We start from the raw sequence: 27,318 nt of genomic DNA on the forward strand, positions 1-27,318 counted from the left end.
AATTATTTGCAGTTGGTACATTTATTTGTAATTATAATATCAAAAGGATAAAATTGTTCTCCCTGTCGCATGGAAAGCGTTATATTATATAACTTAGGACTCACACACGTAAATGTAAACAAAGGAATAATTGTATGTTCAGTAAATTAAATTAAATCTATAACAATTCCGTCATCACCAGCTACATGTTTTTATAAAATTAAATAAAACAATGCATTCTTTTACATTTTTACGTTCCGTGTCATGGCACCCGATTATCATTCCAATATTACGTAAAAATATTTACACCTCATATAAATCTACTGGATAAGCCACTAAATGCTCTAAAATGCTAGAATGTTTTAAAACTCAAGCACCACAGTTTTAGAACGAGAAGCATTACAAAATTTTCTAAATCTATTCTGAGCAGTAACCATGTATTTTGAAGATTATATGAAAAAATATTCGAAAATATAATCATTTGGCAATAAACGTTGCAATTTTGATATGTATTTTAAAGTACTAACAGTGTCGTAGCTAAATTATTACAAAATGATTAGTATTCGTGTTTAAATTTAGTGAATTTATTACATTTTGAGGCTCGCGCACCCCACTATCCGTTTGTAGCTACGATTCTGAGTATTAAAACTTGATAATAAATTGTCATTTAAAGATATTCGATATCGGAGCTTCTGTTCGATGCATATTACAATAAATATTAGTTTTTGAAGTAATTAGTTCTATGTTCTTGTTTCAAATTATTTGGAAAGTTTCAATCCGTGTTACTTTGTTGGTTTATTGCCTTCATACTTATCGTTATTTAGAAAGATCACACTCCAACACAATATAATTGAGCGAATATCCAATATAAATACCAAAAATATTCGTTATAAATGATTATTCAACTTGTCATATATGTCTATGAAATAATAAAAAACATAAAATTGACTGTTGGTGAAATAAAATATTAATATTTTCAATATTGTTATAAGTGACTTACCTACTGTAGAATTACAATATAATTTAAATCTACTAATATCACTATCGAAGTATAAAAATATACCGAGTTACATAGCAACTATTATAAATATTTGCAAATATGTAGTTCTCTACCATTCTTCCATGCTGTTTGAAAATAACAGATATTATTAAGCTAAGCAGACATCGCCAAGCTAATAAAAAGCATAAATATATTTTTTACAAATTATATCTGTCCGAAGTATTTAAATCAGAAAATGCTATTTCTACAACTTTGTAGAACATGTATTTGTATGTGTAGTTTCCTTGTCAATAACATTTGAAATCGAAATAACTTTTATCAATAAACACGGGAAATCAGTTGGTAAACATTTAATATTGTGAAGTTTGTAACTCCGTATAAAAATACATCACATGTAAAATCCTTATTATCACTAAGTCCTCGGTATCACAAATAATATGAAATATGACCCCATCCTGAGAAACAACTGTACGAAATGTTCACTAACATTTACCTGTGTTGCCAAGCGAATAATTCAATGCAATATATTAAGTAGAAGTATAGCGATAAAAACTCAGTGGACTTAAAAATAAACTTGCTTGTGGCAGTCGAAATAAACGTGAGCTATCGATATACTTTGGGTCTAAATAGCACATATATAGGCCAATATAACATTTCAAAGTCTAAGGCTGTTGGTTTCAAGACAATAAAGACGGTATACAGAAAAGGAGATCAATGTATAAAATTCATCTTAATCTAAGGTAGCGTCTGAAACAAAAGAAAACAAATGTGATTAGTTTGTTTGGTATTAGGTTATAAGCACATTATGAAATTACAAGAAAAAAAAAAATGTTGAGGAAATAGGGAGCAAGGTTTAGAGGTTTTTGGCGCAATTTTACTGGCAAGTGTGACACTCGAGTACATTAGTCAAGGTGTTGGTAAGCCTTGTTGTAATGTCCAGTGTACCTGCAGCGAGATGTGCCGCGCGGTGGTGGTGGTGCGGCGGCTCGGGCGGGTCGGGCGGCGCGCGCCACTTGTCGGCGCGGCGGCGCTTGGTGTGCGGCGCCAGCGACGCGCGCACGCCGCCCAGCACGTCGGCCGCGCCCGCCGCCGCCAGCGCCAGCGGCGCCACCGCCGCGCCCGGCAGGTGCCGCAGCACGCCCACGCCGTGCGACCAGCGCGCCGCCAGCGCCATCGTCGCCGCCGTCTCCGCGAAACCCTGACACGATCAACACTTACAGTCATTGTCGATTCTCAAAATATGTCATAGATTGTTGAATGGAGAAGAAATGTTTGGAAACTGTTTTTCGATATGAATCTGGTCCTCAGGACCGGTATGTTAACCTATAATATGGATGCATTAAACTAATATAAAAAATAAAACTTTAAAATTCAAAACGCATAATATATACAGGGTCATTTTGACTTTGCGTTACTAAATGAAAGCACATATTTCTTAGAAATAACACTTTACAATAAGTTGCTTGAACCGCAGATGTAAAAATATAAGAGGAAGCCACCAACCTCCCTAACAGTCTCGTATGCGCTGGCGACGCCCTCCCGTATGTCGGTGGGGTGTCGCGAGGGGTCGCGCCGGCGCCGTCGCCGCCGCTCGCGTCGTTCGTACGCGTCCTGCAGCTGCAGCGTCGGGCCTGGCGTCAGCATGTCGAACGCTGTCTCCGCGGTTGCCTGAATGTAATGAGAATTAATGAGTTAGATACTAAGTTAATGGATGATTATTAATACTGAAGAAACAAGTTGAATTGATGATGACATATGACCAAATGATTAAGCGATCTTTATCGACATCTCGAGATCAATCTCCAAAATAAACTAATCAAAATAAGTGATGCGTCCATCGCGATAACATTTTATTTTGATTGGTTAATTTTTCCAATTGATCCCAAGGTATAGATTTTTTTTAAATCGGCCATTGGTTCTGTTGTGTGTCGTGCGGTGACCTGTATGAGATGCAGCAGGCGCGTGGTGATGTCGAGCGCGGCGACGGCGGTGCGCGCGGTGAAGGAGGCGGCGCCGCGCCGCAGGCCGTGCACGAGCCGCCCGTCGCGCCGCCACTGCTCCACCGGCAGCCACACCAGGTCGCGGATACCAGTTACTGAACAACATACATATGTTTTTACAAATATGTTTGCTCATATATATCAAATTTTGGCGCATCAAAACAGATATTCGCACTAGATCTTTGGCTGCAATAGTCATAATATTTATACCATATGATAATAATAATAAATATAAATTTAATGTAAAGTTTTAACAGCTTTGTTTCGGCCTCTGGTGAAGGCCTCTTACGGTCTGATCGTCGTAAATCGTGGACTCATGGGCATTGTAATGTGGTCCACATTACAATGCCCATGAGTATTACACAAAGAAGTATTACTGAGTCGCCAGTCTATGACTGGCTCATCTAAAGAGATCATCTAGCACATGTTTATTTCAATTTTTTTTAATATATGTTCTAAAATTGCATTAACTCTCAGCTAACATAACAATTGAGTCATGACGAAAATGAAATATTGTCTAGAAAAATAAAATACAGTGCCCTTAAAATTAAGTTCACCTTTCCATTAATTTATATGAAAAGTATGAATACTCACTTAGTTGAAGGAGTGAATGCATGGGCCCGATACCGCTAAGCAGGCCGGGCAGCTGATGTCTCTTGATATCGGATAGCCATTCATGCAGAGCCCAATGGACTAGTTTCTCCAGTCCCAGTAGACCAAGTCTGCAAATTATTGAGTGATATAATGTCGATACTAAAATACGTTTTTGTTTCATGTACCACTACTTAATATATGTTATAAGCATGCTGTGTTTACTTGTGTACAATGCCTTTTCAACTTATTAGTATTTAAGTTTAAATTTCTATAAGCTTGCCGATAAGGAGCATTCAGTTGGTGAACCATAAAAAAAAGAACACGTTGGTACGTAAGTACGCTGCTGGCCTCACGGCACCTGATGGAAATGAAGTGGGGTCCAGAAAGAGTTAAATGACGAGAGAGGTTTAACCTTCGCCAGTATTATTTATACCGGCCTGTTTGGAACTGGGTATACACATCGTAGTTTCGTAAAGACACTTAGGTAAGACATTATGGTGGGTTAGGTTTGTGTAAGGTGGTCATTATCTGACCATTTAGTATTCTACCAGCAGAAAATTTCATAATTTCTTTCTAGGGATCATTAAGAATTCCACAAGGCGGTAACTTACTTGTAGTCAAGTCGCTTGAGCGTAAGTTCGGAGCAGTTCAGCTGGCCCAAGCCCATTAGTAGGCCAGCTACTGGCCCGGCAGATAAGTCGACGCGCTTACCGACGTAGTCCAAACGTATCGGTACCTCCGGCGAGAATACCACGCGTCTGTAATATAAAGAAAAATAAAATGTTTGTGTGAAAATTCGAATTAGAGTTATTTTTTTTTTTATACAAACTCGATAGTCTTATTTAACTGTCACACTTTAACGTCATTATGATATTTCATTAGTCGAATTACCAACACGGAATGGATCACCAAAAATATAATGTAGAGTCCCTTAAATGTGATGAACATCGATTCTACGGCTGAATTTTTACTATTACATAGATATTAAAAAAATATTTGCGTAGCGTTTTTTAACAGGTGTCAATAATGAAATCAATAAAAATTCATAGAAGGTCGGCAAAATATAATTAATAGCTTTTGCCCGCGGCTCTGCCCGCGTTATAAAGTTTTTCAGGCTCAAGTTTTCCGTTATAAAAGTAGTAGTTTCCCGGGAGCCTATGTTCTTCCCAGGGTCTGAAGCTGTCTCCATACCAAATTTCATCTTAATACGTTAAGTAGTTTTTGAGTTTAACACGTTCAGGCAGACAGATGCAGCGGGGGACTTTGTTTTATAATATATTTTTTAAAACTTTTTAAGAGGAACAATCCCGTCATATATCATTGTTGCATAACTTTAACCGTTTACGCAGCGCACGCAACGGAAGCTCTCAAAACTAATAATTTTTCCCCGTTTTTGCAACATGTTTCATTACTGCTCCGCTCCTATTTGGTATAGCGTGATGATATATAGCCTATAGTACTCCACGAACAAAGAGCTATCCAACGCAAAAATATTTTTTCAGTTTGGACCGGTAGTTCCTGAGATTAGCCGTTACTGCTCCGCTCCTATTGGTCATAGCGTGATGATATATAACTTTGAGCACTCCAAAAACAAAGGACTATTCAACACAAAAATATTTTTTCAGTTTGGACCGGTAGTTCCTGAGATTAGCCATTACTGCTCCGCTCCGATTGGGTATAGCGTGCTGATATATAACTTAGAGCACTCCACAAACAAAGGGCTATTCAACACAAAAAGAATTTTTCAGTTCGAATCGGTAGTTCCTGAGATTAGCCATTACTGCTCCGCTCCTATTGGGTATAGCGTGATGATATATAGCCTATAGCACTCCACAAACAAAGGGCTATCCAACACAAAAATATTTTTTCAGTTTGGACCGGTAGTTCCTGAGATTAGCCATTACTGCTCCGCTCCTATTGGGTATAGCGTGATGATATATAGCCTATAGCAATCCACGAACAAAGGGCTATCCAACGCAAAAAGATTTTTTCAGTTTGGATCGGTAGTTCCTGAGATTAGCCATTACTGCTCCGCTCCTATTGGGTATAGCGTGATGATATATAGCCTATAGCACTCCACGAACAAAGGGCTATCCAACGCAAAAAGAATTTTTCAGTTTGGACCGGTAGTTCCTGAGATTAGCGCGTTCAAACAAACAAACAAACAAACTCCTCAGCTTTATATAATAGTATAGATTGAAGAGGATATTAAGTGGAATGTTTACTATGTTGCATAGGATGTCAATAAAATTACATTTTCTCAGTGGTTAATCACTGTGATAGTCCTAATGATATTATAAATGCGAAAGTTTGTGAGGATGGATGTATGGATGTATGTTTATTCCTCATTCACGAAAAAAACTTCTGAACGGATTTGGATGAAAGTTTACAGGATTATTGTTATACATCAGAATAACACATAAGCTACAATTAATAATGATTTTGTTTAATTTATTCTTAATATAACGATGCATGTCAAGTAAGTTGGAAAAAAAATCGGGAATACTTCTTCACGCGGGCGAAGCTGCGAGCAAAATCTAGTAGCTATTAGCATTATGACTTACCTGAAGTATATAGGGGAGTCATCAATAGGTTCACTGTCCACTGGCAGTTTGGTAGCCGGTTTTTCTTGGATGCCGAGCTTGTTGAAATCCTCCTCCAGTTGTATCAAGTTCTCCGACACTAGCCTCTCCGCTTCATACGTCTCCATTAACGGTTCATCATCGCGCATAACTACAAACATTTAAATATGTAAGACCTGAAGTTAGCAGCGTATGTATGTCAACGTGAATGTAAGACATTTAAATTAAACTATTTTTCGGATTTTACCGCGGTTTTTATATTTAAATTTTTTCCCGACGTTTCGAAGGCTTTGCAACCTTTGTGGTCACGGTCCGTCACTCCTATTTGCCTGTTAGCAATAAATGTCACGCCATTACTAAGTTCAGCGCGGTCATACACGTTAGATTACTAAACTTTTCTCACCAGTTTCGTTGAGTGACAAAGCATCGGCGTCTCCTAAAGAAGTGGGGGTCGGTGGGGGGTCCTTCAGATGGCTGGCGATGCTCATGACCGGCGGCCGGTGCGTGGGCGTCGTCTGCCGCGACCCGCTAGAGTCCGTCGATAGACCTCCCACGCTTTTAGAATCATCGTCCGCTGGAATTTGACCTTCATTTAATAAATGTGAAGTAAAATAATAGTAAATAATATGGTTGGCAGACTTGATTTACTGATTTTCATTAAATACCAATTTAATAAATTAGAATCTTTTTAGATGTTTATTAATATAAACAACGAATAAATAATAATAATTATTATTATATCAAATCATTGTAAACTCACCGTTGGTCTCATCAGATCCGAGCTTGGAGAAATATGACACGAGGAAGGCCAACGTGTCTTGGTCGAGATTGAACCAAAGTGGCAGAAGGGAAACCTTGAGGCAGCACTCCTGCGCAGACAACGCCGGCTCCGGCCGCAGGTGTACAGCTTTCACTATCAACTATAAAATATCGATATTATATATTTCTTATCGATATAATAAGATAAATTGATACTTCTAAGATTTTTTATATATATATACATAAATTATTTATTGGATTTGACACGATAAAAATAAAAATATTCTTTTTTACGGCGATTTCAATTACGAAATCAATAATACGCGTCTGAGACCTATTCAAAAATGTCGATTCGAAATATCAAAATTAAATGAATTATGTTGTGCATAATTTAATATCTAAGAGTTAAAGTGAGTGCTAGGAAACATTTTTAATTTTTTCAAAAATAAGTAGTTTAAATAAATATTTCTTCTTTTAATTCTTTTTTGTAATTCAAGTTGTTGGATGGTGTTTCTACTGTTTATGGGCGGTCGTATCGCTTATCATCAGGCGAACAGCAAGCTCGTCTCGTCATTCAAAGCAATAAAAAAAAAAGTTGAATGGCGAGACGAGTACGCCACTCGCTTGGATAAATGTAAGGACAAGACTGTGTAAGGGACACATCCGGCCAAAAACGGTATCAACATCATATTAAATTTTAAAATTAAAAGTACTGCTTGACATCCCAGTACGCTTGACACTCTGAGAAATAAGATGTTAAGTCTCATAATGCCGAGCAATTGCTCTGGTTACAATGTTATTGAAACGGGGACACAACAATACATGCCCACTGCTGCTTGAAGTAACAGTAATAGTAGTAATGAAATATGTACCATGTGCGCGTTCTTCCTCTCTGGTTCGTCCTTGAGTTTGTACTGGCTGAGCAGCTTGTTGATGTCGCTGCACACCAGCTGGTCCAGCACCTCGATCTTGCTGATGGCCAGCGTCTGTCGGGACGCGTGCGTGCCGCCCGGCGGGTATATCTCGTATTGAAACTTTACCTAAAATACATTTTTAAGTTATGTTATGTATAACAAAACATATTTTAATAATGTTAAAATAAATATTAAGATTTGTATTTTATTCTGACAAATACTTAAAATGCCACCATGGATCTACAAATATTAAAATACTATGGAAATCCTCTTGTGTTAATGATGTATAGTATAATAATATATTCAGCAGTATTATAAAACAAAAAAACGCAATTTGAAAATAGTTTGCCACAAAATTATTTGCCACCTCACACCACAAGTTAAAGGTAAATTTGTGTTTTTTTTTTCATATAATTGACCACTATTTCGGTTTCAATAACTAGGTTTGAATAGAACGTCAATATGGTTTAATGATTAAATGATAGAAATGTAAGTGTGGACCTTGTGCAAGCAGAGTTTGACGCGCGTGTGGTGGTCCCGATGGCGCCCGCCGCGAGAGCGTGCGTGTGCGGCGCGCGGGGCGGCGCGCGCGCGCTCGCCCGTGGCGCTCCAGCGCACGGCGCCCGCGCGGTACGTCGCCGCGCTGCTCTCGTACGGCGCGTACGGCGAGTACTCCGAGCTGCGTCTGCATTACACACTCAGTACTCACTCTACAGTGTACAGCTTAGTCTGGATATGGGAGTCACAGCTCTAATTTGATAATTCTTAATAATATATCAAACTCCGAATATGAAAAATAGTTTATATTTGAAGCTTCACATTTCTTTGTATACAGCCGAGTAGATGGTAGTTGTAACAAATAAGTGGACGTACTGTTTTAATATAGGCGTATATTGCTTTTATAATTGAAGCCTGGTGTGACACAACGTTCTTATACGACCACATACGTGCAAATACGCAGTTGTGGAAGTGTGTGTCCGTACGCATATACTTTGCTCACGCTTTATTATATTACTTACAAACGAGGGTTTTAAAAACTATGAAGGTTTTTGTGTAACTTATATTACACATGTGACTTTAATCTACTTACATAGCTAAGAATTTAATAAATTTTAAATATCTATATTAATATACATACTCTCAAATATATATAGTGAAAATATGTAATATCAAATGTTTATAAATAATTAAACGAAAAAATAAAATCCACAAGAAACGGAATAATAACATTCATTTACGTAATTCTCAATGTACTCACTTAGATGCGGTAGGCGAGCCTTGTTTCCTCGCGTCGCCTTCAATAGTGACGGTTTTCTTGGCGGACGCGGTCTCGGCGGCCGTGCGGAAATCCGTCCCACCATACATGTTCCACGTTACACTCATTTCGCATAATGTGTACCTGATAACAACACACCATACACACTAACCATCATCATTATCACTATTAAAAAATATTTTTTGCTGGCAACAGCGCCAAAAATATAGTCGATAGAGTGCCAAACTTAAATAAAACCAAATTAAATAAAACACTTCAATGATGTCAAGTATGCACAAAGTTCAAAATATATTTCATAATTAGAAATAGAAAATTACCAAAAACAGTCCATGACAAATCTACTACCTGATTTAAAAAATCCGGTAAATTCAAACCAAAAAACATAAAAATTTTGTCAGCTAATTTTAGTATTTTACCAATGTATATTTAATAAATATTATCACGCTTTAAATACCTTAGCATCGGCAGAGGGAAGCTCTTAGGTGCCTTCAGCACATCAGTCCTAGCAGCTGGTACAGTAAAGTGATTGTCGAACATGTATACCGGGCCGGGCCCCATCCAGTTCACAGTAGGCTCGTCTAGATCGTTGTCCTGGCTGTACCCTTGCGTCTCTACGAAGCAGTACTCATCGTCTGTGTTGCTGCCGTCTCCTCCGGATTTTACCTGAGATATAATTCATAGCGAATGAGTGGCTGTGCATTGAAATTGTTGCCGTATATTGTGGGATTTATTTATTTATTAGCCTTACCAGCATTTATCACACCAATGCTTACAAACTAACATAAAATTAATAGCATAGTAAGTATGATTTACTTTTATAGGTAAACACCACATGCAAAATTGTTTAACAATAAACCGAAAATGATTAAAGGTCGTTTTTCCCTTCAGGACCACATCCAAGTTACTCAGTATCAGCCCGGAGCCTGGAATTTGTGCCCGATATGGCGATAGGTTCGCCCCGTATTACATTCATGGGACGGAACACACCGCGAAAATTGGATGCACCAATTACGAATATTCATTCGGGGATAAAAGGAGTGAGTGTATGTTATTTATGTATGCATTTAATATAGTTGAAAGTTATAATCAGACATGAACAACAAACCTTTTTCCTTTTAGATTTCCGCGGCGTTGACTTAGGCGATGCCGTGGGATCTCCTAACTCCTTCGCGACTTGTGTGTTCGTGGATTTGAACTCAGGCACTTCTATCGTGATGCTCTGGTCCATGGACTCCATGGATTTAGGCTCGTCGGCTTCCACGCCTTCCACTGGTCTCTGTTTCATGTTGGACTCGTCGGGGAAGAAGAATATCTCAACGCCTTCTTTCTCTGTTGAACTGTTTAGTTCGTCCTCATCGACTGACATGAAAGAGATGGGGTAAAAGAAAAAAAAACATTACTTTGAGGTATTTAAAACTGCTTGCAGGCATTCAAGAATTAAGTGTGACATGAGAGTTTATAAAATACTCTTAAGTGAAAATAATAAGAAAATGTATCATATTTTTTTATATTTCTGATAATATGTATAAGTCTAGTTCAAAAAAAATTTTTTTTTTTTAAACTGATAGAATTTAAAAAAAACATTGAAAAAATATTGCGAATAAACTACTAAAAAGTAAAAAGGCTTGTCGCCATAACCTAAATTAAAAAGTAACGAAACAACTCACGTGTTGTGTTGGGGCTTTCTTTCATCGCCTCCGCCATGAGATCGTTGACTTGTTGTATTTCACTGGGCGACAGCTCCCGGATTTCTTCTATTGGCTTGTCGTCTATACCTGGGAAGTATTCTTATTTATACAAGTAAACAGCTTTCTTTATTTACTAGTTGGGTACTGAAGGTAACATATAATGCGAGTGTGAGCGAAGAGGTTAAATAGAATATATATACAGTTAGTTAAATCTGTCAATGAAATGAGATTTGTATAAGGCGAAAAACAAACAGGTAGACCTCATGTTACATGATTTGTATAGTCTATGAATACACAAAAGAATCATGGTGACCCTGCCTTATAGGGAAGGAATACCGGTTAGAAAAGGGAGGTTGTTTATTGAGATTTTTAAGGTTTGCATCTTGACGAGTTTTTCATTGACTGAATATTATAATTAGTCTGTCAAAATGCTGTCTGTTTCTAAGTAGTAGTTTTTTAAAGAAAATATCTCAACGATATTAATTTTTTATTCCATTATTAATTCGATTAATTTACTTCACCATTAATTCTAGTCATCCCTTACCGACTAAAGTCTCCAACGGCTGGTCGGAGCAGATGCTGGTGTGCCGCGAGGAGGGGTCGAAGGGCGGCTGCGAGTCTCCGTCGCAGGCCACGTACGTGACGAGGCGGCACAGGGCGCTGGCCGAGTCCCAGCACGTGTGCACCGTCACCATGTTGTTCGACGCGCTCAGATCCACCTGCGGCTGCTCGTTTGACTAGCCACAGAATATTTATAACATTCAATTATAGGCCAAATAAAAATTTAATACCTAAAATTTAAATCTGAATATATACTTTGAATAGAAAGATATATCGATATAATTGCAATTTATTAGTCATTCCTACATCGATAAACAAAAATTAAATATAAATAGCACAGTATGTATCGATAGAATTGTAATTGAATAGTCTTCAATATGTCGATAAACCCAGATACAATGTATAAGATTTTTTAGATTAGAAATATAAATTGAATAGTCTTCAATATGTCAAAAAATCCAGTCATAATAATAATAATTCTTAAGTTACAAATATAAGCTAAAATTACTCAGCTAATTTCTATAAACTATTCTTTCATATTAATTCACTTGAGCTAGAATTATCAATTCATCATATTTTACCATTCCTCTTAGTTTCTATATTATCGACATTTCTACATGTTTGCCCCGGCTAATAAAATACATACTTACACTATTAGTCTTATCCTCCATCCTCAAAGACAACTCGAACAATCCGACATCGACAACACACACGTAGTCTTTGTTCACATCAGGTAGTTTATCATCGTCTTGCGGTACTACATTCGGCTTGGTGTTGTGCAAATGGTATAGGAATAAGGTACACTCCTGCGCCAGGAATCGAAGGCAGGACGTGTTGGTGGCGGCTATCAAGTTGCTAGACACGCTGAAGTTACCCAGTGTTATAACTGTTCGTATTGGTAGGTATAGGGGCCTGTAAAGAAAATTATTATCGATACTATTTTGTGTGAAAAAAAAATTTTTAGGCAGCTTAAACTTAGGAGTTTAAAGTCCTTGGAAGATGACTCTACTCAGTATTTAAGTTATTCATGTTGTGTAATTTTTTCCATGAGTCAAATAATTGGTATTTTGTGACTTTGAAGCTAAAACATTTATTAATTATCGACTATAATGTGTTTGTTCGTAAGGTCCAGTCTTATCTTTATTTCTTAGTTACTGCAAATGCACTAACAATCATGGAATATTTATAAAATCTACAGACTTATTCATTTAATTTTTTCCCCATTCGACAATATGACAAATTATCTTTGCATAATATAGTACGCACTTTTTATGACACCCTGTATAACAATAATAGGACTTACCGGTAATCGATAGCGCAGTCAAACACATGCACGTGTAACTCAGAGAGTACTGTGGAAGGGGTGTACCCAGGCACGGGGTAGTCGAGTACGTCTATGACATCCATCAGTTGTGTGAGCCAGGCGATGCCCTTATCGCCTCTGTGTCGGAGAGTAGCTTGCTCTATCCCGAGAGCTATGCAGATGGTCTGTGGATTTTTTTTGTTAGTATTAGCTAATATTAATCGAATTCTCTTTATTGGTATAAAAATGTTGGGACTTGGAAATTGTTTTGTAATTACTATATGTCATTTTTACGATAATATTAGAAGTATGTTAAAACAACCGTTTAGGAATTATTGATGGTATCAACACATTTTTTTTTTAAGAAGTCGATAATTTGCTTTGAATCTTATCGATAATTTTATCGAATAGGGTGTTAGTAATATAGTACCTTTAAATTTGGTGTTTCCGAATCAGGGTCCACTTTGAGTGCGAGGGTGAACATGTCCTTCTTGGGCAGGCGTTCTTTTATAATAATCCCCTTGCCAGAGGGGTATATAGTACTCTTTAGATACGAAGGTAAGAGTGTGCCGTACATTCTTAGTGGTGGCTTGTCTGCCGGGATTGTTATTAGAGCTGAAAATATATGGGTAGTTAAGATCCTTAGGGGTCGTCCATTAATCACGTGATATTTTTTAGTGACTTCTTCTTAACCACTCCCATCTCCTGGTAATATGTGGTGAAGTTTTAGATCACCCTACCCAAAATCACGTGTATTTTTTTTGGTACAATGTATATTGAATTTTTTAGATTAAATCACGTGATCAACACAAAATAAATACAAGGATATCTCATTACCACCTCCCCGCTCCTTGTGATATTTTGTCATATTATTTCCGAACCCTTTCGAGCCTCACGTGATTAATGGACGACCCCTTAAGATTAAAACTCTGATATATAGCAAAAAAATATCACTGCTATATACTTACTGCTTTCATTTTTACTTATAAATTATCAGCCAGAATTTATCAAAAATTATTATCGTGAGTTATCGGAAAGAAAACATGGCGTAAATAACATCAAATACATACATACATACATACATAACATCACGCATTTATCCCCGAAGGGGTATGCAGAGGCGCAACTAGGGCACCCACTTTTCGCCAAGTAATAACATCAAATTGCTTATATTAAATGATAAATAACTCACATTCATGGTACAGTGTAGTATTGAGTGCTCTGAGACACAGCTGCGCAGTCTTGGGTTTCCCGTGCAGTCCGCTGACCTGGCACATGGACAGCCTGTGAGCCTCGAGCACCAGCTCGCCCATTTGTCCGGGCACTACTCGCTTGTTGGTATCCTAGTAACAAAGGCATTAACGGCGGATTTTAAGAAACGATCCCAATAAACTTATTATGGATCAGGAGTAACAATATTCTAAACTTTTTTTGATTTGTGACATTATGTTCTCGCTCTGAAGCTCAAATCGAAATCGGACGTAAATGAATAGTAAATTTTACTTTTAATTTTTTATCTTACTATTCACAATTCACTAGTGTGTTACAAAGTATCAGATATAACATTAAAATAAAATGCAGACTACATTCAATGTTCTTGTGATTTATGTAGCATGTCGAGTATCGAACGATACGAATGGGTATATCTTTTCATATTATCGATATTTTACCGTTACTGAATGTATGCTTATGGATTAGTGGCGACGGTACATGATGTTCGACATCGATGACTTAACAAAAGTGATTATTTGGATATTTTTAATAATTGAAAACGACTTACTCTAACTGGTGCATAGATGGTCAGCAAGCCTTTATCGACTTTAAAAGTGAGACAGAAGTTGTGCGTCTCTTTATTAGTGTGCACGACTTTGTTTGCGGTCAGTCCTTTTTTTACTTTATTTTCATACGTCGAGTAATATAAATTGTCTTCTTCGGACGATGAACTGTCCGTATCGCTATCTGAAATAGTATTTCTGATTATCGATTGTAATAAGTCGAGATTATGTATTTTTAAAGTTGATTTAATATGGAAAAATACGGTTTACTATTACTCTATTATATTTGTTTTCATTATATATATTTTTTGGATTATTCAGCCAGAATAATAAGCGTTTCATTTTAAAATTAGAATAAATAGAATTGATATTTATAATATGTTTATCACAGTTTTTTTTTCTGCAATAATATTCCTTTTTATAAAAATCTTATAAGTGGTTCGAGTTTTTAATATAATAATAAAATTAGAAAAAAGGTCCCCGTACGATTAAAATTTTGATGATTGAAATCCAATCTTACATTCGTTCACATACGGCTGATATTAGTCCGATATAAAACTATATACTTATAAAAAGTAATTACCATATCCACTGCCTTTGCAGACGCCAAAGGTAGGGTTGATGGGACCACAGGCTAGCGGGCTGATCTCATACTGGTCGACGATCTGAGGCTCCCACAGCAAGAGGTCTGAGTTGATGCGGTTGTAGATTATTTCGTATAGTTGTTTAGATCTGAAATATAATGATTATTAAGTCAGAATTAGACTAATATGGTATCTTAGGAGTCGGATAAGGTAGATGGCATTCAAAAAATCATGTTGATTCGGTACTTAAATGACAGATAGAATGATTTGTGTGATGAGTGACTATTGACATGCATTAACTATTTTTTTTGTATGTGCAAATGTTTGAAACAAGATGATAAAATAATTATTTTAGGATTATGGTTATTAACATTACCATTCGATATAACTATTTTAGGTTGATTGTAAGATTATTAATATAATCCAATATATTGAAAACAAATAACTTACTCAAGTTGCAAACTCAGAATGGGCAGATTGAACTCGAGATGTATCGATGACAGGTCTATGGAGCTGTTTGTGAACTCCGTCATCTCTTCTTCGCTTCCTGGCACTATTATTTCTTCTTCTTGACCTGATAACAGACACCCGACGATCGATAGTCAAAACATAGTTTCGATATAAGTACTGTGCCGTCGAAGGAGTAGGCGGAAGCGCAACTGGTGCACGGGCACTTTCCCCATGTGTATTCCGACCCATGATGTGATAGGGAGCGAGCCTGTCGCCATATCAGACACAAATTCCAGACTCTGTACGATACTGATTAGAAAAACTCAATATCACAGTTCTTTTTTTAATAAAATTTTAACTTTGAAAAAGACGATGTTAGAGTACTTACCTTGTTTCGGCCCACCCTCGTGTTTCGTAACACTTTGGTGCGCCATTTTCTTCCCACTAAACGGACTCGGTTGCGAGCTATGCAGGTTGGTCATGATGTACATTGATGTAGTCATCGGGTTGTGTGACGTCTCGAAGCGTGGTTCGTCTGTCAATACATCGAACGGGCCTTTGTTGTTGTTCCGCGGCTTGAATGTTATCGATATTCTGGAAATCGATTGGTTAAATTAATAATCGATTGTTGGAACGGTTTTGAGTTATGCTGTGTATATTATAGCATATTAAGTAAGATTATAGAAGGTACACAGATTAAACTATAAAAAAAACACACACGTATGGATTATACGTGTACAAACATTGCTAATCGTTTCTTCTTACGTTGGCAATGGTGATGAAGTCACGTGCCCTCGTAGTATATCGCTCTCTTGTGGATTATCGTCCATGGTGGTGCGGGCTATATGAGTGCCAGGCAGGCTGTCATTTTCCTAAAACCGTAAATTTGACATATATAGGTGATCACAGTGTCAGTGAGTAAATTGATATCGACTAGAATAATCTGTCGCTAAAGTTAGTATCAAACCTTATAAATAATGTCTATTGCATATAAACCTCACGTACCATTCGAATAAAACTTTGAATGTTTAATTAAAGTACCGTTCGCACAAAAATCCGTTGCCGGGATAAAAGTAACATTCAGAACTCAGTGACAATGTGCCTTACTACGAGAGCAAATATTTTAAAATCCGATCAGAAGTTCCGTGATCTATCCTCTAAATCTTATCCCCTATACTTGAACTCCATAATTATAATATATGATTAACCTTACATGATAATATAAATCCAGCGTGGTAGACTTGAAGGTGACGGTAGTTGGCAAGGGGCGAACGCTCGGCGCCTGCTGACAGTTAATTGTGGCGTTCTCGAACTTAAACACGAGGTAATCCGGTCGCACCCGACGAGTTTCACGGTTCACGCACGGACGGAGATCTGCTATCGGGAATCTACGAACCAATGAAATGGTTTATATCGATAGTGATGATATCGATAAAAAGACTAGATTATCGATATTTGTCAACTTTTATGGAATTATATTAACGATAATTTACTACCATTTCTCATTTTTTATGACTATAAATCAAGTGATAGTAATGTAGAAATAAACATAGCTGCTACAAATACACAGAAAAGTAAATAAATTAACTTATATCTAAGGTGTACTATGTCTGGCCTTGTTGCTAGAAGCGATATCTCCCAGGCAACGAGGTACTTTTTTTTTAAAAACAAGAACATTATTATGTTACTTATACTGTCCCACTGTTGGGCATTATGTTACTTGATATTTCTAAATTTAAATCAACAAGTATTCCATATACCTGAGTATAGCGTGTAGGTTGGGGCACTGTAGAGTAAAGTTGAATTGGTTCTGCGACGTGACCGGTGCGGCCGGCGTGCTCGCCGGGGAGGGCGGCCCGCCGAAGAACGTCGCCGACATCCGCTCTATCACTGTCAACTCTACGTCCAGGTAGAATGGAGTGCATTTTACCCTGGCAATAATATAACATAGTTAAATATCCATGTATGAAGGTCTAAATGGAACTAGGATTTGAACGATTTAAAGAAGCTCTTGAATAGATGGAACAAGAGATATGTGGTCGTTTTCATAGGTTTTTGTAGAGTTATTTAGGGCCCATGTAAGTCGTAGACAAGCGCGATCGCCGCAAATGTGTGAATGCACATCACATATATCATCCATACAAGTCTATTATATGAATGGGATACAACTATCCGTGCAATATCTTAATTGGTTTCGATGATTATCGTCGGCTTAAAAGTTATAGGGAACAAGAGGCTAGGGAGATAGCCACAAATAATATGGTTTTGTGCAGCAAAAATGACTAAATAGTCATTTAAATAGTATATACTAACACGATATCTGTTGTAGGGTAGGCGAGTTTCTTCTCTCCTGATATTCGTATGTATTTTGATACTTGTTTGAAGTTGACTCTCACGTTGGCCCGCGAGGAGAGTGTTGAACTCCTTTGACTAGCAGTATCATCGTCTTCTGTAAAACAAAACATATTTTTAGTAATTAAATTTATTATATATTCAATAGATAAATAAAATACATAGAAGGGATTATATATAAGTGGTAATCAGAACATAATGAATCACAGGGCCCTAATTTTGTTTATCGATATTCTCGAAGCAACTAGAAATTTTAAGAAAAAGTGATAAGCCGAAAAAATATTGCTTAAAGCCTTCACCTTCAATAATAAAATCAAAAGCTGGTTGTAGAATATTTATAGCAGCCATGAGAGCGACCATTGTACACAAAGTGTAAAAGCCGCCATAGTGGTCTACGTAAGAGTGTCGCGGTCCGGGATCAGACAGTGTATATTCTGTTACAAACCGACAGAATTCTATCGACTGATAAGGAATATTCTCTGATCAGTCCATACTCTATCTGGACCCCACTTTACTTACCATCAGGTACAGTGGGGTGCCCATATAAAAATCATTATGACTATGAAGGTGATGATACATTCACACTTACCTTTACACTCAAACCGTATCAAGTCATAGGCCCTCGGCTTGGTGTCCGCGTCCTCGGTGGGGTAGTAGAGGCACTCCCTCAGCAGTAGATGCCGTATGGCCGCCTCGCAGACGGTCTGGCTGCCGTGTGACGTCACTTTCTCACTTCCATCCACTGTTATCTCGGATGCTAGGAGCCTGGAGGGTTGCAGTTTGTTATGATATCATTTTATATTATTTTACTTTTAATAACATAAATGTAAAACCTTGTTAGAAGTGAACGTATGAATTACTGAATAGATTTGGATAAAATTTGGCATACACATAGACAAGGCATTGAGCAATGTGTAGGTTACTCATTAATTTGGGAATATATTTTTACGCAGGTGAAACTGTATGTAAAATCTGGTATCCTAAATTAATCTAATAATACAGTTATTCTGTCCTTGAATATCATACAGTTCATATTTTATTATGATTTTATTACTTTTACGTGTGTGGCGTCTCCATATAAAAGCGTATTTTTTTTCTATATGTATAAATGACAAATAGATAGCTTCGAAAAATATTTTTGCTGGGACACCACCTCAACGTATTACTTTTAAAATCCACTTACCTCAAATGATTTCTTTCCGTGGCACTGTCTATAGCAGCATTAGTCGAACTGAACACGTCTCCTTCTACGAATGGAAATGAGTGCAAGTGTTCGAAGAAGTCTTTAGCGGCTACTAGCATCTTCTTGGCGCTGCTCGGTGATATACAATCAGATCCAATGGGAGATGGCACAAGGATATCCTGTAGAAAAAAGTTTGGCATGTAGATTTTTTCATTTAGATGTATATTTAACCGACTTCAAAAAAGGAGGAGGTTCTCAATTCAATTGTATTTTGTTTTCTTTATGTTTGCTACCTCAGAACTTTTGAATGCGTGAACCAATTTTGATGATTCTTTTTCTATTTGAAAGCTGGTGCTTCCATTGTGGTCCTATATAAATTTCATTGTTGTTGGACCCTTGATTTCGGAGATATATCAGAAAACTCTTAAAATGACGTTATTACTGCAGAAAACTAACTACGCAAAAAATAAAAACTTAAAAAAAAATTATACCGCCTTCAAAAACAACTAAAACCAAAAAAATATTTAACATTACCTATACAAATACTGGTTACCAATTTTAGAGTCGGTGCCTAATAAAAACTAAACATTGCTTGCGGACAGTTGTTTCTGTATTTATTTAGCTTAACTAGCACACATTACATTTAGACTACAATGTGTTTAATGACATTGATATAGTCACTTTGTAGTATCAAAGATGTAATTCAAATTACCTTGTGTAGAAGAACGCAGGACACAGAAGCGATTCTGAAACTGATGTGAGACACCTCCGCGGTCGGGTCACCGTCGATGTGCGGTACTGAAAGAAGAAAGAAAGAAAATACGTTTATTGCGGTAACACACACTAAACATAAATTATAAGTATTAACAGTAATTATACCTAATTACAGTAATTTAAAATAAAAAGAAAAAAACAAAAAAAACGACAAGACACTACAAGCCTAACAGGTATAACAGGCAATGTGTACTGTGCCTATTGGAGTTAACATCAATTATTGTAAACGTTTATATCTATTATTATAAAACAAAGTCCCCTTTTCTGTCTGTCTGTATGTTATCGATTTACTCAAAAGCTATTCAATGGATTTTTATGAAATTTGTATGTAGATAGTTTAAGACCTTGGGGTGGTTATAAGCTACTTTCTATTCCGAGAAAATATATAGTGGGACTTTTATCATGTAAAACAGCTTCATGCGGGAGAAGCCGCGTACAAAAGCTAGTTGATATTATATAAAAGATAGATTATATGGCATAATATTTTAATAATTTAATAGAATTATGGATAGCTGAATTTACACTCATCTCGGGTTTATTCCTGAAGTGATAAGCAGGGCCCTTATTCTGTATGATAGTGTAAACGCGTAACGCGGCCGTGTCATGTTATCTTCGAGAAATGTGCGTGGAATGGTATTCTGTAAGCCAAATTTCTATAGTCCTAAACATGATGTGTTGTGTTACGTGCCTGTTACGCACTGTTAAAATAACGCGCGGGATAGAGAATAAGGCCCCAGAGATGCAATCAGTTCTCTCACTTACCCCACTTACCCCTTCAAAGCAATAAAAAAAGACATATACAAGGATGTTGCTGTACGAACCTCTTTTATTTCTTTTGATCCTGGGTTGAGCAGTGGGTAGGTTCATACTGGAGGACATGCTGGCACTCATAGAGCTCACGGTTGATGAGAAACTCTCACCCATCTGATTACCACCCGAGGTCATTGGGTGGAACTTCTCGTTTTCGGACTCGCTGTCTTCTGCGATATCGTATAAAGGTTTAATTAGAAGTTCTTATATCCAGCCTTTATAGGAAAAATATCGACTTTCCCACTTTTTGGTTATGGTATATTTCTAGTACTTTTTATAGAATGGTCGTTTTTGTAACTAAATACTGCAAATCTATATTAATATATAAAGCTAAAGAGTTTCTTTGTTTGAACGCGCTAATCTCAGGAACTTTACTGAACTGATTTAAAAAAACATTACTCCTGAGTACTATAGGCTATTTTTTATCCCGGAAAAATATAAAACGGTGCTTTTATCTAAATAAATAAAGAAATAAAAACTTTTTCATTAACAAAAAAACCAGCTCTAGGCTTTTTATCATGAAAACCTCTAACATAAAACCTGGTTACGTATATTTCTATCAAATAATACATTACCGAAGCTAGGTCCCGACCAGCCGTGCATGCCAGTCGGCCTGCTGTTCTGTCTCTCCAAGTTTCCGAGCAGCTGAGCCTCTATGAGTTGGAAGTCGGCTTGTCTCATCGGCTTGCATTGCATATTCATTCCACTTGGACGTAGAGGTATGTTGCTAAAAAGGCAAAAGTATATAAATAAACTCTTTTGCTTTTAATTCGGTGTTAAATTATGTTTATAATATAGGAGAATGGTGACTATCAAATGTTTTTTTGTCAGTGGAATAACAGCTCTAAATTATATATAATATTTGAGTCAAAGATTAGCAATTGGTAATTTTATTTAAGAATATATTAATAGTTGACATTTGTAAGTTTATACTGTATGTAGTACAATTTGTATTCTGTAATGTAGCACAAGGTACAGGTTTGGCAAATTTTTATATCAACAACATTGTCGCGGCCGAATAATGCCTTGACCCATTTTGATAAAGCTCTAAAATATTTTTGGAATTCGGTCGCCGCCAATTCAAATGTATGTTGACTAGATCATTTTTTACTTGTTCTTATTGACCATTATAAATGCTCTGTGAATATGTATACAGTATGCAGCAGTAACGAAATGTGAAATTTTCCGAAATCCCAACCCGACATAACATATAGGTACTAATATGCATAAATGCGATCTGAAAATCGTTCTAATGATAATTAGATTCTACATTAACTCTACGGATTCGTGGACTATCGGATTATATGGAACTTCGCCACTCTTATACAGTAACGAATAAAGTTATTTTCAGAACTGGAAATTTTCATAAGAGTTCGAGATACACAGACATAATCAAAAACTTAAGTACTTAGAATATAACTTAATAAACTCACCTTGTGTCTTCTAAATGTGGTTGATTTAACGCATCCACTAATTCAATTAAAGTATGCAACTGCCTCGGCGATATAAACGCTATAAAAGACCCCAACAGCATTTTAATCTCCACCTTCGGTCCTTCCACTTCTTCCGTATGCTTAATCTTCAACGCCAACTCTTGCTGACCGGTTAACTTCGCAAAGAGAATTGGATCAGGCTGAGCTACCTTCTCTTCTGGAGTAAGCTCTCTAGATTCCATAGTCACTTTGGCTTCAGTAAGTATTTCTTCTAACGGGTCAGGTTCTATTGTTGATATAACACTTCGAGTTTCATAGAATACATCTGACGCAGTACTCTGGTAGTTCAATTCCGAAGTTTCAGTCTGACTGGGATCTGTCTTGTCGGTGTGAGACGATGCTGACTTCTCCATTATCAAACTCCGCGCCATGGTGCGTAGTTTCGATGGGAACTCATCGGTGTACAACGTGACCCCTTCGAATTTGATTTTTTTGTTTGTGTATGTTGCTACTATGTAGGTTTTTGTTTTGTCCGGATCTGTCACTTCCGGTGTCGGCTCTGAGCCCGCCTCATCAAAATAGTCAATGCTGAAAATTTGTGAGTTACTCAGGATGTTGATTTGTGTTTTAAATATGTTCGAAGCGTAAAGTCAGACATAATAGTAACCTCGGTGCATGCATTTTATATTAAGAAATCCTCTTTACACATTCAATATAATTAGTCAGTCTTGATAATTAAAAAAAAAAACATCCTGCCAGTATATGATCACATCAAAATTCTGATTTGTCACAGCTCTGGGTGGCAAACCCTTTTACACAGAAGGCTGAACACTAATGTTTTGATATTAGAAATGTGGTTGCATATTATAGTCCCTTTCTTTTAGAAAGGTCGTGCCTCTCCCTAAAATTAATTTTGGCCCCAAGCCATTAGCCTGCGTACGCGCATGGCACTCGATGTGATTGACTAAATAGACCTAATTATAGACTTATATTTGTCTCCCTATTACAAATAAGAATGAAAGAATGGCAGCTGTGTTTGCATCCTAATATAATGCAATAAAAATAATGAACTATCATTGTATCTAGAGTTCTGACCCCACTGTATAAGACTTACGTCAGCTCTCAGGAAGTGCAGTCTTTCCGTTTAGCATATAGCTTGAAACAAACATTTACGGAGAACATGAATATTTTTATTAGGACACGGGAATCGAACCCATTGCCTCCCGTTTCACAGTAGGTCTATCAATCCGCAAATAAAAAAATATATATATATTATTCAAACTTTGTTATGATTAGTAGTTGTTCTATTGAATTAATAGTGGACAATCGTTGTCGCCAAGGTCGCCGATCGAACGTGCTGAGATTATTCTAATCAGTTTTGTATAGAGGTCACATCGACGAGGAAGCGGTCTAGACTGTGATGAACAGGGCCGTAGCCGTAGGGGTCATGGTGGTTTCAGAACCCATTGTGTTTCACTACATAAATCATTTATTAATATAAAAATTAAAGTGTTAATTTCTATCTTTAAAAAAGGCTCCCTTAAAGTTATAAATGATATGTACAAAAACACAAACGCAACTTTTTTACTCTGTTTGAATAATACACGTAACATCTAAACTTATGTGACAAATTTCTGTAACTGGTAGAGGTCTTTATATAGTCCCTTTGTGCAAATATCCCGCAGCAGGCTTTTGCGTAGACAGAACCGTGTCCCCTAAATTAGTTATTTTAATGGGTCTATTTGACTGGCTCGGTGGCGTATTTGTATTGCGTGTGCTGAATCACAGCGTTTTGAGATCCTGGGTTCGAAATCCGGGTCGGGCAGAGTCTGAAATTTGTGTCGATATGTTGTCAGATTCGCCCTGTAACGGCGAAAAGTGGGTGCTCTAGTAGCATTGTTGTCTACCCTTTCGGTGATAAAGGAGTGTGTTTGGATCTAATTGAAAATACATAATATTTTAGCAGTAACTTACCTTTTTATGTGGATTTCAAGAGCTATACCTCGATCGCCGTTCTTTGGCACATGTTCTATCCTTATTTTCGTGTTAACGAATTTAACCTTTACTCGGCATAATACTGAAAAATTATATTTCCTTATTAAATGTGCTGTGATGAAATTGATTGTAGTTCAAACTAAGTGGGGTCAATGTCAGCAGTAACAAATAGGTGCAAAAAGTTTTATCTTTTATTTACCTCTATGTTACATTAGATATAGGAACGTAAAATAAAATTATTTTTTTCTTTTTCTACATTTTTATGAACAAGTTGGAAATATTATATTCCTTATATCTTTAGATGTTTTATTGTAAAACATTATTATAACAATTATTGTTGGATTAGTAGTAAAAACAAGCTCACTTGAATCTATGGCGTGTGCGAACATTTCAATTCCTTCAACAGGATGTGATTCTTGTGGGCCATCTTCATCTCTGAGACATTCCGCGGCCAGCTGCATGGAGGAAGACATAGACGACCACATAGACTCCAGCATCGACGATACTGTAAATATGACCATAAACTATTGTTTTAAAGTTCAAAGTAGCAGTTTTCTTTTTTGGAAGAACCACATTGCTAAGTTAGTCGTCGAAAATGAACATATATTTTTTAATAAGAGACTATCATTTCCACATCAAATTCAAATTTTGCACATAAATTGTTTTTTCCTAAGACAAGAGATTGAAGTAAAGGTTATTTTGATAAAGGTTATTTGCTTGTATAAAATAAATTGTAAATCTAAAAATACACTATTCAAGAACATTATTATTTATTATAAGCACAACTCGGTTTATAATAATACATTGTAGCTTTATTTTTCTATTATTCACATAAGTGGTGTAGTGAATTAAAACCTCACGATAAGTCCGTTATATAAAATTGCTAAAACTTATTGTTGTTCCCAGTTACATTGCAAATAAGGTGGAAATAATTTAAAAGTATAATACTATTAGTCAATTAAGAATGTTCTAATGCTAAATGATTTGATTAACCTAATACAATACAGAATTGTAGTATAGAGTTTTTGTAATAGCAATTAGAGAGCATCTTTATGTATTAGATGTCCCACAATAATACATACTTGGCAAAAAGCAGGTGTCATGATTAAACTCAGCCATAGATGCCACCAAAGTAAGTTTTAGGGAGGTGCATCTGCACCTACGCACTATGCTACATGATATGATTACGTTTTTTTTATCAAATTCTAATCTCAGTTGTTGCAGATTCATACAGTGACTTATATTTTTCGTGATTTATTTCTGGTCAGAGGGGTGCATATGCAACTACTTGCACCTCCTTCCTTGAGCCCATGTCTCAGCCTACCCTTTCAGGGGTAACATCTGGATGTCTGTGTTTACAATAATATACTCAAGTATTTATTAGTCTCTAAATGTCATCCTACCTGGCTCAGCCCGTACTTTCGGTTGCACGGTGAGTGAGAGTCCATTGACTTCAACAATAGAGTCATCTTTAAGCAATGTAGACCATGGAATGGTAACAGTTATCTCTTGCATGTAACCATCAACTATTTCCAGGGGCCAGTTCTGAGAGTCTCCCAGTTCATTGAGTGCCTAAAATATAGTAAATTAACTTATACTAATTTGAATAGACATGACATTGTTTGTGTCCTTTTTAATATTCATTGGAAGTGGAATTATGCTTTAAAAAAGTGTTTAGTTAATAAATTTAACATGTGATTAAACTTCTTAATTTTTTTTTTATTATGTTCATTATTATTTATTAGCTTTTCCAGCACTCTTAACACTTCAATAACAATAATTTAAATATTATAACTTATAGCTATAGTGTAAGCCCAAGTTAGGAAAATTCAACATGTATATAATTGAACATAAAGTGACATATGAGTTAGTACAGCTGATGAAACATCCAATTGTCTTTTTTAATGCTGTAATAATTTTGTAATTATAACTACATTTAAAACAACAAGTAAACAAGAATTATGGCTGTTTATATTATTGGATATGAGTTCTAGTAAACAAGTTCTTGTAAATTGATACAATCTAAAGAAATGTAAAAAATATACACCATGTGTGTGTCAAACTAATGCAATTAGCATTCATTTTTCTTTGTTTGCAATAGTTTTGTTATCTGGTCTTAGTTTATATTGTATATCCAAGGTGTTCAGCCAAAGAAAAAAATACTTTTTAAAATGTTAATGGCTTAGTCGACATGACAGAACGTGTAAGACTGTGTTCTTTGTTTAAATATCATGAACAACACGTGCTGCGAATTTGCGTAATGCGCATATTGTACTGGTATCTGCAAAAATAAATACGACGTAGAACGTAACACGCCGAAAACTTGCCTTACATTAATTACCGTCATAAGTATATAAATTATTTACAACAAAAAAGTATCATACCTCGCAGTCAAGGCTAACATCGCAAACGGTTCCAGTACCATTGTATAGATCGACACTCAGCTGATCCAGAGTTAGCTTCTCTTCAAGAAAATTGCCTAGATACCTCTGTAGCAGATATCTGCAGGCACGTTTTTTGATGCTCTCAGACCATGGCAGGTACCAAAACATCTTCAGAATTTTATAAAGTGCATTACACTGAGAATTTTTGCCTTTTGTGCGTAATGACTATTGTGATTCGCGTGCGATTGACTGGCGAACGTAAATAAACACGATATTCCTTTTCACTCGCACACCTGTCAATCCGCCTAGTCTGTCATAACGTGCGTAGTTCGTTTCACGCATTTACTTTAGATAATATTATTTTAAGTATTATCCAAAATGAGTGACTCTTATTATAATAAGTTCTTTGAAATGTTTATTATTCTTTTTGCAGTAGAAAGACATTACGGTATGTTAAAACCAGTGGCTTATCTTTTGTATAGTTATAGCTTTCACAGTAAAATTGATTTCACAGGAAAATGCAAATTCACTTATCAAAATATTGTTCCGTTTCAGAACTTCCAAATAAGTTCTCTTTATAAAGAAGCTCTTTCTTAATATCAAATTGTTCGCAAGTGTACAGTGTTATACTATGGAACATTACTCCGATATTAGTCGGCAAATACAAGGTGGCTGAAAACTCTGGATAACCAACTCCAGATTCCGAAGCAGCGTAACAGTCGGTATTATTTATGACAATTTTGATTTCTGCTTTTGAGACCTTTGTATCAGCTGTAAAATAAATTAAATTTATCAAGCGTCGTCTTACCTTTAGGTATAATATAAACTAATATAAGTGCTACATGATCTATTGTAATATACCTATTGGCATAATTTAAGGCGTCGGTCACACGGAGAATGCTGTAGATTTTACGAAAATTTA

General features: G+C 36.4%; 1 protein-coding gene across 1 annotated transcript; it reads right to left on the reverse strand.

The window, feature by feature from the left end:
• Positions 1-5: 5 nt before the first annotated feature.
• LOC115446910 (autophagy-related protein 2 homolog A) lies at positions 6-26,785 on the reverse strand. Its single transcript, XM_030173746.2, has 38 exons — positions 26,397-26,785; positions 25,416-25,584; positions 24,377-24,517; positions 23,992-24,094; positions 22,018-22,605; positions 21,160-21,311; positions 20,596-20,754; positions 19,713-19,798; positions 19,001-19,179; positions 18,407-18,582; positions 17,779-17,914; positions 17,226-17,396; positions 16,679-16,853; positions 16,231-16,337; positions 15,854-16,059; positions 15,466-15,589; positions 15,015-15,163; positions 14,437-14,615; positions 13,849-13,999; positions 13,087-13,271; positions 12,657-12,841; positions 12,004-12,265; positions 11,337-11,529; positions 10,772-10,879; positions 10,210-10,463; positions 9,559-9,767; positions 9,087-9,227; positions 8,330-8,513; positions 7,787-7,954; positions 6,916-7,075; positions 6,559-6,729; positions 6,138-6,306; positions 4,185-4,331; positions 3,574-3,701; positions 2,920-3,074; positions 2,483-2,647; positions 1,925-2,177; positions 6-1,726 (listed from the first exon to the last, which is right to left on the reverse strand). The coding sequence occupies exons 1-38, from the start codon at positions 26,562-26,564 to the stop codon at positions 1,710-1,712; spliced, it is 6,573 nt and encodes a 2,190-aa protein (XP_030029606.2). The 5' UTR covers positions 26,565-26,785; the 3' UTR covers positions 6-1,709.
• Between the last annotated feature and the right edge of the window lie 533 nt (positions 26,786-27,318).

Source organism: Manduca sexta, chromosome 13 (assembly GCF_014839805.1).
Source record: "Manduca sexta isolate Smith_Timp_Sample1 chromosome 13, JHU_Msex_v1.0, whole genome shotgun sequence".
NCBI classification, from domain to species: domain Eukaryota; kingdom Metazoa; phylum Arthropoda; class Insecta; order Lepidoptera; family Sphingidae; genus Manduca; species Manduca sexta.